The 15,573-nt window shown below is 48.3% G+C and overlaps 5 protein-coding genes across 5 annotated transcripts; 4 read left to right on the plus strand and 1 right to left on the minus strand.

Moving 5' to 3' along the window:
• Nucleotides 1–2,003: 2,003 nt before the first annotated feature.
• On the minus strand, nt 2,004–3,984 carry EDB91DRAFT_1233753 (uncharacterized protein; the record flags this gene model as incomplete). Its single annotated transcript, XM_041321137.1, has 10 exons — nt 2,004–2,057; nt 2,111–2,467; nt 2,515–2,705; nt 2,756–2,795; nt 2,839–2,993; nt 3,042–3,180; nt 3,234–3,352; nt 3,407–3,701; nt 3,760–3,869; nt 3,891–3,984. 10 exons carry the CDS (start codon nt 3,982–3,984, stop codon nt 2,004–2,006), a joined length of 1,554 nt encoding a protein of 517 aa, XP_041183666.1.
• Nucleotides 3,985–5,732: 1,748 nt separating this feature from the next.
• Nucleotides 5,733–6,626, plus strand: EDB91DRAFT_1042360 (uncharacterized protein; the record flags this gene model as incomplete). The annotated part of the gene is made up of 2 exons (XM_041312990.1): nt 5,733–6,489; nt 6,541–6,626. 2 exons carry the CDS (start codon nt 5,733–5,735, stop codon nt 6,624–6,626), a joined length of 843 nt encoding a protein of 280 aa, XP_041183667.1.
• Nucleotides 6,627–6,787: 161 nt separating this feature from the next.
• Nucleotides 6,788–8,353, plus strand: EDB91DRAFT_262392 (uncharacterized protein). Its single transcript, XM_041326638.1, has 9 exons — nt 6,788–6,818; nt 6,877–7,091; nt 7,160–7,230; nt 7,281–7,320; nt 7,374–7,448; nt 7,498–7,711; nt 7,763–7,870; nt 7,928–8,286; nt 8,335–8,353. The coding sequence occupies exons 2-8, from the start codon at nt 6,933–6,935 to the stop codon at nt 8,068–8,070; spliced, it is 810 nt and encodes a 269-aa protein (XP_041183668.1). The 5' UTR covers nt 6,788–6,818; nt 6,877–6,932; the 3' UTR covers nt 8,071–8,286; nt 8,335–8,353.
• A 775-nt stretch (nt 8,354–9,128) lies between these two features.
• Nucleotides 9,129–11,215, plus strand: EDB91DRAFT_262378 (uncharacterized protein). Its single transcript, XM_041326637.1, has 9 exons — nt 9,129–9,233; nt 9,288–9,726; nt 9,783–9,864; nt 9,921–9,960; nt 10,019–10,093; nt 10,146–10,359; nt 10,406–10,513; nt 10,569–10,926; nt 10,984–11,215. The coding sequence occupies exons 2-9, from the start codon at nt 9,567–9,569 to the stop codon at nt 11,066–11,068; spliced, it is 1,122 nt and encodes a 373-aa protein (XP_041183669.1). The 5' UTR covers nt 9,129–9,233; nt 9,288–9,566; the 3' UTR covers nt 11,069–11,215.
• Nucleotides 11,216–12,680: 1,465 nt separating this feature from the next.
• EDB91DRAFT_1042130 (uncharacterized protein) lies at nt 12,681–14,129 on the plus strand (the record flags this gene model as incomplete). Its single annotated transcript, XM_041312975.1, is given in 4 exon segments — nt 12,681–12,756; nt 12,806–12,897; nt 12,950–13,521; nt 13,538–14,129. The coding sequence occupies 4 exon segments, from the start codon at nt 12,681–12,683 to the stop codon at nt 14,127–14,129; spliced, it is 1,332 nt and encodes a 443-aa protein (XP_041183670.1).
• Between the last annotated feature and the right edge of the window lie 1,444 nt (nt 14,130–15,573).

A 15,573-nucleotide genomic window follows, 5' to 3' on the forward strand; every position in this document is an offset into this window, starting at 1 on the left:
CTCAGAAAGCTTAACCGTATGGAACGCGCCCCCGTGAAGAAACCGAAAACAGGAGTAACTAAACAATCGACCCGTTGACCCGTTGTGCACACAACCGACATAGCGGGACGAGTAGCCTGTTTTTAACCGTGAGTAAGCATCCATGAGGGCACACGGCTCCACTGTTTATTCATGGACCAAGGGTTAGTGAGTAATTTGCATGGTGGAGCCCGTTCACCACGAGCACACCTCCAAGTGGCAGTACGGGCCTATCTCACATTGAAAGATTTGTTACACTGACCGGATTACAAGAATACCTGCCGGCTCTACACAGAACGTGGAGTGTTGCTATGAAAAGAGATAAGACAGCATGTTCCCTGGAGCATATGCACAGCGACTGATTCCTGAGACATCAATTCGGGGCGATTTTTTGAAGAACGAAGAAATTTGATGGAATAGCAAGCAACGAACCAGACAGCACCGTTAAGTCAAAACTCGTCTATTCGATATGAATCGTGATGGCACCAATATTTTGCCATAATCACCGCCATAAGGAAGTGGGGAAATTTGTGCCGCGGCCGTATGGCTTTGTTATGCCAGGATCCATCGGTACTACTAGTACTATGTAGTCCTTCCCCGGTTGTTCCCCGGAACCCCGACCACTTCCGCTTAGTAAGCCCTGCAAGTAGTAATCCCTCGAGTGTCCTAGCTTCTAGTAGTAGTAAGTGGCTCAACAGCTCAACAAGCAGACGCCATCGAAACTTATTTGTGAGAGTCTATGTCCCTAACATCCATGTGTTTGCGAAGCAACGAGTCGCAGTCATACTACGTGATTTTTTCCTCATTATCACTTAGTAAATATTGACGATCATCGTGGCCGCCCTGGTAAGTATCAGACTCATGGTGACCACAAGATCACACTTGTCAGTTACTGCTTCTGATAAGCTCTCGCAGTTCCGGCCGACCACTGCTTAATCTGTGCGACCCTACTTTCCCTTTCATGGGAATCTGGATCAAAATCAACATATCACTGCCTATAGCTATGGTTAGTGTATCATAGCTTCAGGAATCTCCCAATTTACCGTGATGCAACACCAAAGAAAATTAGGGGCACATTAATGTGTTACACTGCTTCTTCAGAGTTCAATCGCAAGCGGTGGGACCACGTGAATACCAAGATGTTTTCTAAGAATATCGAGCACAAAATTTACACAAGATGCATGAGTACTTCTCGGGCCCGGCGAGGTCTACTTGGGGATAAAAGCACAATGCATATGATTAGGTCGGAGGAACGGAAAAATAGAAATAGGTATCGCAGTTCGAGTCTCCGACGACCTCATGGAGTTGACATCCTGTGTGGAATGGAGTTCAAGAGCTCATGCAAAGGTACCTTTATTCTCTTTTTAACGCGCTGGCGAGGTGGTTTGGGCATCAATTCACCATGGACGTGATATGCTATTTTCATCCGACTCATTTGCTGGTTGTAAAGATTGCGCTGCGCATACATGGAAACGACCTTACAGCGAGCCTTTGAGTTTTTGATTCAGTGAATTTCCCCCTTGTATCATTTCGCCGGCCGTGCAATAGCCTCGGGGAATGCGATAAGTGAGCCAGGGAAATGCTTGGTGTGTTTAACTACCTTGACCGGACCCCTTGACCGCCACTATCTAGGGTTACATAAATATGTATGAAGTGTTATAAATATTTTCGGCTTGTGACGCACATTAATATTCGACCTACCTCTCAAGGCGATGGAAGAAAAGGACTTGAAACGGCATGCAAAACAGTGATTGACAGCGTATATGTAAATGACTCATAAATGTATATAACAAAATAGCGACAGATAGTAGGAGCTCATACTTGTGCAGACAGCGGAGATCTCAGTACTTGATCGATCAGTACTCTACCGGCAGTGCTCTACAGTAACACGACATCGACGGATATGGTAAGCGGCGACAACGAAATCCCGGGACATACTATAAGCACCAGAGATGATGACGCCATTTTATCAATGGATCTCATTGTCAAGCGAACCGCACTTTCTCCCCCGGTCGACCTTCTGACAGGAGTACAACGGCCTGGATGAAGCAGACGCTCAGTGCATGAAGCCACGACTGCCGAAAATACGCACGTATTTCCCGCTGATCTTCCAGCCTGGCTCTTCCTTGTCTAACTTCTCTGCTATGACGTCCCCATCGTCTCCTAGCCCAACCACGACGTCGCTTTTGATTGTCCGCAAACTGCAAATTTTTGGAGCTCCAGCAGCGCTCGCCATCGGTCCAATCGAAATGTCGAATGGAATACTGGCTGGTGCAGCGCAATCATACGTCAACTTTCTGTGATTCAGATCACCTTTGAAGAAGACGAGATCTGAGCGAGACAGGTGGAGGAAGAGATCTGGTGCTTCGCTGTGAAGGTCCCAGAACGTGTATCCAGTGCACCAGAAGGGATGCTGCTCGTATTGCCATCTGCCATCTTTCTCGTATTGCTATAAAACGTATGAGTGAATCACCACACGCGCGACACTAATCCTACCTTCCACCGAGCCCCGAGCCTACGCAACGACTCTCGCTCAGCCTCGGAGGCTTTCGGGAACAAGTGCCCGTAAACCATTGTATTCAGTAACCACTCCCAATCTTTTCGCGTCACGTCAGACACGAACCATGGATAGCGCTTGCCATGGAATCGGATTTGCTTAGCCAGACCGCTCTGTATGAGGAAATCGGCTGGTAAAAAGCTGTCAATCTCTCCATCATGCTTCGGTTCTTGAACGCACCGTACACGAAATCGCAGTACAACTCAAACCCAGCATTATCCTAATACGAAGTCAATTCGTCCACCAGTCTTTTCACGGAGGACCTTGACAGTCTCCCAAAGCTGGTTTAGATGGTTGCCGAGAATATTCTTTTCAGTGGCAGCGAGATGATCTCCTCCAGTTGACTGAAGGGATTTAATCTGTTCTTCCGTCATGTTGATCAAGAGCGAAAGGTCGGTCGAATTGCCCCACAGACACACTTGCATAACATGTCAGCTGCGAACCTGAGAAATTGTTGTATCATCACCTTGAGTCAACTCTAAAAACATGAGTCTCTCGTTTTCTGCTTTCTCTTTGTCTGAAATATTGTCTGACTGTTTGAAAGGCTCAGCAAAGCGCATAGACAACTCGAAGACAGCATCTGTCGATCTTGAAAAAGTGTCACACTGGGAGCGGTATCAGACTTTACTGGGGAAAACTAATGAGATTTGATTCGTACCTTTTGACGATAGAAGACATCATAGTCTTTCCAGTACTTGCTTACACTGAAGCACTCATGTAGGCGACGGTACTTATAAGCCTCGGCAAACAACCAAGGCGCATTCATGAAATCCTTGCCTAAAAATGTGGATGATCAGGCAAGATGCATGGTGCATATGGCGAACATCATACCCTGGAAATACTTCGCAATTTCCTTATTCCATAGCGCAACGTCACCTTCACCGTCGTCAATAATTGGTCTTAGCTTAGCATTTCCGCTGAGATCGGCCATGAGGGTGTCCATCCTCTCCAAACATTCTACAAGATCTACTATCTTGTCTTCGGCGGACTGCTCGTTAAGAGTCCGCGAGGTGTCGTCTATAGCTTTGCCAAGGATGGTCGGTAAACGAACACCCATCGTTGCGTGTGCGAACGAGTACTCGTGGTAGCCACGGTACGCCGGCCATGGTGGGTTGTTGGGGTCAACCTAACATAAGACACACGTCAGATGGATGCCCTGGGTGACAACGTATGTGTATACCGACCCGTGAGGGCGTGCGCGGCCACGGTGCTTTGATGTCTTTCTTGCTTGGCAGATGTCCGAGATGAAGAGTGACGCGGGAGGGTGCACTGTATGTTGCAGGAGAACCTTTTGCTTGAGCAACCGCGCTGCAACCATTGACAATATTATGGGTGCCGTTGGTTACTGGTGCTGCCTCAGCCATAGATGTATGATTGATTGAAATAGGAGGGAAGTAATCAGCACTCATTTCGAAGAAGAATGAAAAGATCTTGAAGGGGATATGGGTTGTGAATGAAGAGAGAGCGAGGGGCCAGCCTTTATATGACCTCTAGTCCGAATAGTTATCTTTGAAGTGCCAAGACGTGCACGGTGGCGTACGGTTGAATTCGATGATAGAGCTCAGATTTTTTACTGCTTTTCCATAAAAGGAAAGTGCGCAACGACGTCATCGCACTGATCTGTACTGATGTCAGGTGATTTTCTCAAATTCGCCACTGGCCATCATAATCGGATATGCAGTGCCTTAGGAACATTCGAACGCCGCTACCATGTCGAAGTTACGCCACTGGTCGAAATGAAATTTTACCTTGAGAAGTAGCGGGCCAGGTAGTTGGCTCGAAAAGTATTGTATATCAATGTTCTCTCTTCTATTGGGATATGCGGTAGACCTATCATGAGCTCCATCGATATCACCCCTAACGGTGAAGTTAACTTTGGTCAGCTGTATGAACTGTCAACCTTGGGAACATAATTTACCTCGCCTGCCCCCCTTGTATATGGTACATTGCGCTCCACTTCCCAGCCCGGCATCGATAACTCAAAGCTCAAAGCAAGCTAGCGTCGAAGCCTAACATGACCACGAAGGAGCACATGAGAATCTGAGCAGTGAGCAAGGGCGAAAAGGGGCGATGGCGCCTAGTCATCATGATCGGAATATAACCAGGATATACCTTTTCAGTCGCCTCCGTTCAGGAGCTGGAATGCTGCGTTGGGATAGTACTACTTGATCCACAAAATGCGGACACATGAGTGAGAACAAGGTTCGCCGCCGTGCGACATCTTGAGAATACTCCATCGGTGCACGCACCTGGCATCGCTGACAGCCTATAACACATGGACACCTGTACCGCTCCAAGAACTCTCAAAATCACTCATGCCATCGTGTGGCACATACGTCATGTCCGGGCCGCGTCGTACCTGTCCCAAAGGTCACAGCACCAAAGATGTTTCTAAAAAGCGTCGTTCAGCTTGAATATCGCATGTCAATGAGCCAGAAAAGAGAACAAGAGTGGACGAAAAGTTCCCACACTCACAAAGTAGTCGGAGAAAGGGCGCCGCTGGCTAGGTAGCCTAAGTGAGTAAGTACTGGACAAGAAGGAACGAATTCGTCTGTGGGTCTGCATAGGGCAAGGCTAGCCTGGGTGACAATATAGTAAATGCTGAGTACCCAATACGTTGATGACCGGCTAACCTCATGAATCATGATACAGTGACTCGGTCAAGTATTGTCCTCACCTATCCCTCGCGTCAGACTGTACCTGCAGCATTTCTAAATTCAGTTCACAATCTTTAGAAGTTGCGTTCCAATTGACGCTCATTCTAAAACGCTGTGTCCAAAAATGACTTGTCAAGTGTTGTCTCGCAGAAGAATGCATGTCATAGACGTCCGGAATTGGTGACCTTTCGCAAACTTGGCGTTGGAACTTGGAAGTTAGCTTCGTCTCGCGATTCGTGACACTGACCAGCCATTTTACCAGTCGCAGGCCCTATAATCGCCCACCGACGTAATGCTGCTGCAACGTGTTTTCCATCAGGCTCGCATTACCCTACCTAGACATGTGTCTCCCTTGCTCCCAGTCAGCAGGTTAACAAGTTTGTTCCTCTCTTTATCACTGCTGAACGCCGCTACTGGCTTAGCGGCAACTATATCCGTCCAGCACTTCGAGTTCTCAGCTATCTTTGTATTGCCTTGAAAGGCTCATAAGGCATCTCAATATGTCCCAGCAAATCCATTGGACTTCGTTTGGTATCCCTTACGTGGTGGAGTTCAACAACGTATCGTTCGTGCCTCGTAGAACGTCTCCTTCACAAGATACCCTCACGAGCCTTCCTTCACCGGAAGGGTCTCCTTCTTTCTCGGAGCAATCTCTGACCTACTCGTGCCCATCTGCCGCAAGCTCGAGCTCTTCTTTTTGTCATATCTCGCATTGTATGCTAGATTCACAACTCAAGACCCGTTCATCCATTTCACGCATTGTATCCTTGTCTCGTTCCGCGACTGGTGTGCGGTCAGCATCTTCATTCTTCAAGCGCAAAAACCAAAAATCTCATGCGGACACACGCAAGCCTTGCTCGACAAGCCAAAAGGCATACGGCAACCCAATTGACACGTGGTGCTTTATACCTCCGCACGTCCCCAAACCCCTTCCCCCCGTACCTCAGCAAGAGGCTGAAGACGTACATGTGGACGGGCTCCACATACAATTTGCCACGCCCCCATATGATCCACATGCATCATCCCGGAGCCGACTGGTGCGTCTACAAAAGACCATCACTAGCGCTGTTGTCGAGGCAGGCATGGATACTCCCTCCGCACTTGAGGAGCATATGGATGACTGTGCTCCGTCGACGAAAGCTCCCGATTATTATAGCCGTGACACGCTGTTCCGGGGGACATATGGGCAAGTTATGGTCGCTCTTAAAGCAGCAGGCCTTGTTGCGACGCCATGTGTGGAGGGCGAGTTTGCAGGTGGTGCGCAATCACGTCAGATTCTTATTTTTCTTCTGTCTCATTTACCATTAGCCACGCGGTTGGGCGCGTTATTTGTTGCACATCGATCTTCAGAGGCAAGAAGCGTGCAGCTGAGAAAGCTGACACTATGGGGCTGACTACCGATCAAATGAATGCTGGCATTCGAACCCCTTCAAAAAAATGCGCTATTTATGCCGCCAGACGGTGCTAAATGTACTATTGAAGACTATCCTTATGTTGATATTCATGGCAAAACAAAGCTATTGCCCCAAACTCCCACACTTCACCCTTCAAGCCCATTCAAATCTTAGATTGTTCGTCCATCGCAGGTCCGCAGGACATAATCATTACTATTTATCGAGGGCGCTCATACTCCGAGTTTGGAAGCGCAACCTATTACTTCCGACCTTATCTCTACTATCAACTTCTGCGTTAAAGGAGCCATGTCTTCTGCTTCTAAGTCTCATGTGCCTCTAGTCATCCTCGGAGCGGGGGTGATTGGACTCACCATTGCCTACCTTGCTGCGTGTGACTCAGATGTGGTTTTTGATATAACGATCATCGCAAGAGATATGCCTGGGGATTGGGGTTCTCAAGCCTGGGCAAGTCCATTCGCTGTACGTTCCTTTCGAGCATTATTGAGGCACTTCCTTACATCAATGTTATCTAGGGTGCGAATTGGTCTCCAATGCCATTAGGTGCCACGGACGAACGTGTGCGAAGATGGGAGAAAACAACCTTGTGAGAAACACATCATTAATGTTGCGAGGTTTACGGAGAAGGCTTCTCAGTGATAGGTTATGGGAAATGGCACCATCGGGCTTAGTCAAAGTCAGTCTTGTTCGAGCGCCGGTCGAGCGGCGCATGGCTGACGAGGGTTCCAGAGATTACCCTCTAGGATGTTTAGTGAGACAGACGAGATTCTTTCCTCTCTTTGGTGGAAAGACCTTGTGCGCGATGTATGTCCGTTTTTTGCGTGCTGCGCTTAGGTACTAAAGGGGATGATAGTTCCGTTTGCTCTCGGATTCTGAAATCCCTACACCATATAAAGTTGGAATTACTTTCAACACAGTCTGCGTCAACCCGTGGGAGTATTTATCATGGTTTCGATCAGAGCTAGAGTCTCGTGGTGTTACATTCCGTCGCCAATACGTAACGAGTCTCGACGAAGTCAAGCACTTTGTCGGCAAAAATGGATTGTTGGTTAACGCAACGTCTCTCGGTGAGCACATGCCAACTGTCCTTTGGTAGTCGTTGACGGTCAGATTCAAAGGTTCGCGGTCCCTGATCGGAGTAGAAGATACCGCCCTGTTTCCAATCAGGGGACAATCTATTATAGTCGAAAGTAATAACTTACAGGAATTTATATCAGCACGGTCGGGTCAGTCAAATATACACTGTTACACTGTTGCTGTTATCCCTGATGTGTAGTGTGTAGGTGCCAATCTGTCGGAACATGTCACATCTATCATTCCTCGCCCTGGACTGATTCAAACGAACACTGCGCTTCTTAATGGAACATATCAAATAGGGAACTGGGACACCTCCTTGGATATGTTCGGCTGCGAAAGAGATATTTGAGCGATGCTCCGCACTGGAGCCATGCCTGAAAGAAGAGACAGTCACAAAGATCCTTGGGCACACCGTCGGTCTTAGACCCGACAGGAAGGGTGGTCCACGTGTGGAATTTGAGCGGATCTCGCTTCCTCTAATACGAAGTGACGGCTTAGCTCCATATATGATTGAGAATGCAGAAGAAGAGGAGGAGCTATCGGTTATTCATGCATATGGAATGGGGTGAGATAACTTTCCGAGGTTCGTGTGAGTACTAACTTTCAGTTTCAGAGCTGCAGGCTACCAAAGATCTTGGGGTGTAGCTATCGAGATTCTATCTCTACTCAAGGAGAACGTACAAACAGGTTATTGATCATAAATGAAATTTCGTTATGATGTCTGGTTCTACCTTTTCATTTGAGCCTGTCATTACTCATATAAAGACTAAGCGCAGTCGATAGCCTGGGTCGCGCCTAATACTTTTAATCCCTTAGGCCTCTGCTTCAGTGCTGAGCGTCCGTCCTCTACTTATAGATATCTATTTATGGAGATCACTCCAGGCGAGTCCGGCTTGCTATCATGTCATCCTCGAGACTTGAGTATTATTCCGTCTAACAGCCGCATATGTCAGCACCTCTCTATCGTTGAATTCCACCGCCGTAGTGAAGAAGCACTGACTTTAATGTCTAGGGCTGCGTGAGGGCGTAAACTTAATCAGGAACGAGTTTATGGCTTTTTCTACTATAGAACTTTCAAGAAGAACGACAGTCTGTCTTCCTGCTACAGGGGTCCGATAAGGTTTATGGGGAGACTAACGCAAACTGGGCACCAGCCCTGGCAGAGAAAGTCGAACGGCGAGAAAATGAACACGGGCTTCCAATGCAAATAATATCAATTCTGGATTATGATACCCATGGCCATTGTGTCATGTGTAGGTTCACAATCCCGAACGCGTGGAAAGTGTAGTTCATCGCAAGTTCATCGGTATTCCGATACCATATATATTAGAGCTGCCTGGTGCTAAGATCACCAGTGAGAATGCACCAGAAACCATGCGAAACATACGCTTCACGGGCGCTCTTGCCCATCTAACTTGCCGCACTTCGTTCGACACCCGATGATGATCGGATCTGACCCAACCAGCCAAAGGTGTGTTTTTGATTCGTATATCGAGCCTTAGTACACTTCAGGTGCGACAACGGCGATAATCCTAGAAAACGCACCTTCACTAAGGGAGCTGGCAGTTGGTACTTCAATGACTTGACTTCTGAAGCTTGCCGATGTCATCGACGTTGCGGTGGCAGTGCATGTTACTAGGAATCCAGGCCACCAAGCCGCTGCAGCTGACCTTCTCGCTTATGCAATGCTCCTTGCAACCTGGAGAATATGATCGTAATGTCAGGTACAGTTTGATCAAGCGGAAGCTCGGAATCGATACAGAGCAACCATTTCCATAGGCGGTGGCATATAAATATTAAAATGATCCTGCTAGTCGCCAATACTCAGCACCCCTACTGTCAGCGATGTCTACCACGAAAGCAGATCAATCTCTCGTTGTCCTTGGAGCAGGCGTCATCGGGCTAACAATTGCATACCTCGCTGCCTTGACCGAAGACGTCTCATTCAATATCAGGGTCGTCGCTAGAGAACTGCCCGCCGAAGACATGGATTCTCAAGGCTTGGGCTAGTCCATATGCTGTATGTTTTGTTCATAATGCTATAAGTCTGTCAACTTCTAGAGAACAATCAGGGCGCTAATTGGGCTCCCATGGAACTCGGAGGCAGGGATCAACGAGTTAGGGAGTGGGAACAGAAAACTTTGTACGTATAATGTTATCATTGAGAGATGTATGCCAACTGATCCTGCAACTACCAAGTAATAAGTTATGGGACATGATCCCAACTGGACTGGTTAAGGTTAGTTGAAGTCCTTTCACTTGTCATTGGTCGCGATTAAGAAGTCACGGCAATTCAGCTATTGCCTGCGAGGGCTTACGCCGCGCAAGAGGGAAACGCATCGGACTTGTGGTGGAAAGACCTTGCACAGAACGTATGTAGTCCATTTCGCTGCCGTGGATAGCGTATACATTCTGCGAGGACAGATAAGGATACTTCCGCCCTCTGATATCCCTGAGCCATTCAAGGCTGGAGTCGCATTCGATACAATTTCAGTCAATCCAGTTGAATATCTTCCGTGGCTCCAATCCGAACTGATCTCCCGCGGAGTTACTTTTGAACGCAGGAACGTGAGGAGCCTGGACGAGTTGAGGAACCTGGTGGGGCCTGATGGCATTCTGGTGAACGCATCTTCACTTGGTAAGTGGTTTCTTTCGGTTGTCGCTTTCGTGACATCAGTCCAAAGGTTCCAGGTCAATCATCGGAGTGGAAGACACGAAATTGTATCCCATTCGCGGACAAACAATCCTAGTACATGCGCCAGGTCTCCAGGAGTGTTTGATGGGCGAGTTAAGTGCGTATCCCAGTTGCGGTGGTATTCTGTTCCTCATTTGAGTGCCGCGATTCAGAGACCGAGGAAGTTACATATATCATTCCCCGCCCTGGAACAGGTCAACCTGGCACCGCAATCCTCGGTGGGACCTACCAGTCCAGGAGTTGGGACACCTCTTTGGACATGCAGATCGCGAAAAGAATATTTGATCGCTGCGCGGCATTGGCTCCTTGTTTGAAGAGTGCCGAGTCAAGGATCATGAAACATAACGTTGGTTTAAGACCCGCAAGAGAAGGAGGACCACGAGTCGAGCTAGAGCGAATCCCTCTGCCCTTGCAGAGCACGCATGGCCTTGTTCCGTGCAATGAGAGTCCCACAAATGACCGTGACCATGACCAAGGATCCATGCTCGTTGTACATGCTTATGGTTTTGGGTAAGCAATTCACAAAGCTTGAATGCAATGATTGCCTAATGATATTGCCTTCACAAGACCGGGAGGTTACCAGAGGTCTTGGGGCGCAGCAGAAGAGGTACTGGGGTTGATCAAGGCTCAAGTTGCTTTGAAACGAACGTGACATACGAACCTAAACGGAAGGGGGCACTACACTTGCAAGGGCTCGTCTGAAAACATGACAGAAATGGAAAAAATGTTGACTACAAATTACTGCTGGCAAACGCGTCCACGAGGTCCTGTGCAGTCATAGGGTTGATCACCGTACGACAGATATAGGCAAAGGACCTCCAAACTTTCGCCAAGAGATCATGGGTGACAAAGAGTCAAATTTGAGGTCTGCTGGCGACCTGCTGGTCTATCCCATCCTGTGCAATTGGCACCCCACGATTGTAACGAAAGATGTTTTCCCGCCAAAATGTGTAACCTGCTGACTTCTGCTGATTGCATCATGATCTGTTGGAACTGGGATAGGTTCTGCCTACACTCTCGCTGTAAAGTTCTGCCAGAACACTATTATTTTCAGGGCATAAAAGCAAACAGCCTTTCTACCATGCCCCTCCCCTCAGGTTCATTAGTTGCGACATCTATCGTCATCATACAAATAATGCGTCTCGCCTTCATTGCTATTTCATCTATTAGTATGATGTCTGTCAGTGCATGTCCCATCCATTGCGAGTCAATTGTAGATTGCTGCCTTGGCCGTGAATGCGTGTCGATATACATCCCTAGTAGTGTGAGTATGAATTCGCATACAAGATTTAACCTCTGACCAACTTGCTCCTAGGAACAAGTTATAAATGTTTGTCAAATAATAGAGTATGAGTAGTTTGCTTTGACATCTAGGATTTAACTATACTGACTTGCCTGGTAGGGTCATCTTGTAGAGGTTGTACAGGTCGAGCCTGAGCGGCACGTCGCGAAGTACTAGCTAGTAAGTCATGTTTCTGCTATTGGTTGATAGCACGATGCATAAATGGCTTACTTCTGGATAGTCCACTGCCGCTCGAACAATGGACCTTCGAAAAGAAGAATACCTCAAACTGAAGCACTTACAACGTATTTTGCGGTCTTGTAATAAGCTAACTTGAACATCGGAATTTGAAAGCCTTATGGGTTTGGACACTGAAACGCGCACCAGTCGAAAGAGTTGCTGTTGAATTAGTGCAACTACTTGCTTTGATCACCATCGATCACTTGTTGAATCGACAAGGCATGTAATGCATTGGAATCGATCTCGTCTGACACTGTCCTGCCTCATTCCGTTCGGTCTGTTGTTCACAGCCACGTCGCGTCTTCTCGATGAAGATGTGGCGCATGGTGCTTTGAAAATGACCTCGACGACGTAACGATTTTGGACAAGTGGCTGGTGTCACTAGGAGTCAGGACGATGGGATGAGGAAATTATTCAATGGTAAATTGAGGCATACTTAGCATTAATAGGCAGGTACTAAACTGAAGTTGTTGTAGAAGGAGAATAGATAATGGCTATATACTCATCAAATCTGCGTATACTCGGACACGATGTGTACAATGTACATGATCATAACACGTCGTGTCACAGGCCTGGAAGTTTGGGTGTGGAAGGTTATTAACATTAATATTAACGTCAATTTACTAAACACGATCACGTGACATGACGCGTCGATTTGTTGAACCGTATTTGGTTTCTGTGCTGACCTTTTCTCGAATCTCCTGCCACTAAGCTTCAAGTCACAGTATTCGACACAGCAGTCATGTCCCTCAAGGACATCGGAAAGTACGATGTGTCCGAAGAAGCGCAAGCTCTCAAAGACAAACTAGCAAGCCAAGGTACGCTTTTAGCGCGTAAACCTATAATCTTTTCTCACTTTCAGCTCAGACACCGAGAATGCGGGCCTGCGAAGCCGCCTAATGAAGAGAGAGGCAGAATTACATGAAATAAAGACATCCTTAAACGAAACATTGTACAAGGTCATTTTGACTTCTGGCTACTCGACTGTCCGCTCACTTCTTAGCTTAACAGCTCAGCGCAGAGGCCGATCGCGCTCTCAAGCTTGAAAGCGATCTGGCGTGTCGTTCAGATGAGCTTAAGATCGAGAAAGTGACCTCTAGGAATGCAGAGATTGCACTTGTTGCTGCACAGGACAGACTGAAAGCTGAGGAACGAGCAGCACGGCAGCTCGAGGCAACGCTTGACACCATGTCTTGTCAGTCCGATTCAGTTAGGGCTCAAACTTTGAAGCTGGAGGCAGAGAAGCGAACCATGGAGTCTCGCGTACGTGAACTAGAGAGGATGTTGCAGAACATGGAAATGCAACCGGCAGCTAATTCTCGATTACCGCAGCGAGGTGGGAGGCCTCGGTCTTCCTCTGTGGCTGGTTTCAGATCACCAGCATTGGAGCGAGAACTAAACGATACCAAGGCTCTCCTGGCAGAGAAAGAGAAGAGCTTACGTGACATAGAAATGAAACTTGCTCGAGCTCAGGAAGATCTTGTCAAGTCGCAAAATACACAATTTTCGGCGGAGAAGACTATGCAGGCCCGTATCGCGGAGCTCGCGGCAATAATAGAGGACAAGGATGAGGAGCTGGAGGTGTTAAAAGCAAGTCAGGACGCGGGGAAGCACAATGGAGAGGGAGGAAGAGCTGCTGAAGAGGATAGACGAAGACGAAGCGAAGATAGAGACATTGGAGAGTCTCCTGCGCGCGCAGCAAACAGGACCCACACAGGCGGCGTACGATAAGCTGCAGAGAAGGCTACGTGCGGAGTCGGACAAGCTTACCTGCTCGGAGAAAAGAGTGCGAGATCTCATGGAGGAGAAAAATGTAGCACAGGACGCATGCGCCACTATACGTCAGGAGCTTGACAGAGCGGAGCGGCTGTTCCAGGACAGTGAGAACCGCGTAAAAGCTCTGAAGGTCATCGAAAGGTGTGTAGTCCTTAGCTATCAGCCCAGCATATCGCTGAATTTTGAACCAGTGGATTGCAACAAGAGCTTATGGATCTCCGGTGCAATCTGGAGTCGACGGCCACTAACCAGGATCATATGGATATCGATGTTGAAGACATCCGATCTAACTTCGACAGCAGCTTCCTATCCCCAAATTGCTCTACCCCGGTGCCACCGACCAAGACCAACAGTTCTGCTCACCCTGATGAAGCGACGCTCGCCAATTACATTGAAACATTGCTCAGGGCTGTAGACAGAATCCGAGGCGAGCGGGATGACCTACGACGCGCCCTCGAATTTTCCGAGACAGAGGCTCGATTCACAATCCAGACGATGCAGAAGCGCATCCACACGTTGACCCAGGAGGCAGATGGGGCCTCGGCTTACAGTCGGCAGAACAAACGTCTTGTCCTTTTTATCACAGCCCTGGGCGTCGTTGTGAATCATCTACGCACTCGTTTGGATGCTGCTGAGCAAAGACATTCGGTCACTGACCACTCGCGGTCAGTCGCAGAACGAGATGCCACTTTAGACGACCTTCGAAGCAAGTTTGGGGTCTCGTGCCAACAGTTGGCTGCTTCAGAAGAATCACGTCACCACCTGCTCCTCCTGGTCACAGAGCTGGAAGCCAAAGTCCAATCTCTGACTGCCGAAGTGCAGGCTGTGGACTCATCTCACGAGGATACCCGCGATGCGCTTCAACAAGCAGAGGAACAACTAGCTGACCTTACAAGAGCGTACCAGAACATCGAATCAGAGCGCAACTCGCTTAACCTCCAAGTCACAAATCTCCAAACCGACTTCGAAGCTGCACAGGAAGATTTAACAGACGCTCAAAGCCGCTACAGCGCTCTGCAGGCGCAACAATTATCCACCATGTCTGCAACTGGGGTAGCTCAGGCACTTCGTCAACAGATACAAGAGCTTGAAGGTCGTGTTAATCGCCGCACGGAACAGATCGGCATTCACCAACATGACATTCGCCGCCTGGAGACCAACCTTAAACTCCAGGAGGAACGGGTCTCCGAGATGACATCGGAACTGGAGATGATGTCGGCGCAGAAGGAGGCAATGGTCGAAGACTGTGCAGAAGCTAGAGATGCTCGCGATCAAGCTGTTGGCAACCTCGAGGCAGCAGAGCTCGAGGTCGAAAGGTTGCAGGAGGAGATCGATAATCTCACGGCCACCCACGGTGACGAACTATCTTCTATGGTGTCCATTGTCGCCCAAGCGATGTCGAATGCTCGTCGCGCCCAATCCATGGTCGACCAGCACCTCGCCGAAGAAACGCAGACATTGTCCAAGATGGCTGTTCTTGCGGCCCACAACTCAAAGCTCTCCGAAGATATAGGAGTGCTTGCTAGCGAGAAAGAAGCACTTCTTCGAGACTTGGCAGAGAGCACCGCATCACTATGTTGTCTTAAAGCTCTCCGGACAGAACAACACGCCGAAATGGGTCAGCTAGTGGTCTCGCTTGCTATTTTGCGTCAGGCATTGAGCAACAACAATTGCACCTTGGAGAAGTCTCGGCAAGACATTGCAGTGTTGCAAGCTAAATTTTCATCTTCCCGCTGCGAACTCGAAGACAAGGCAGCCAGTTTACAAGTTAGCGACGCAAGGTTGGCCATACTGGAGCAAAAATTGACCGAGATATCCAAGGAGTTGGCCGATGCTTCAACTCGTCGCATCTCAGACTA

Source organism: Suillus paluster (genome assembly GCF_016628075.1).
Source record: "Suillus paluster strain FC165 chromosome Unknown EDB91scaffold_2, whole genome shotgun sequence".
In the NCBI taxonomy this organism is placed as follows: Eukaryota; Fungi; Basidiomycota; class Agaricomycetes; order Boletales; family Suillaceae; genus Suillus; species Suillus paluster.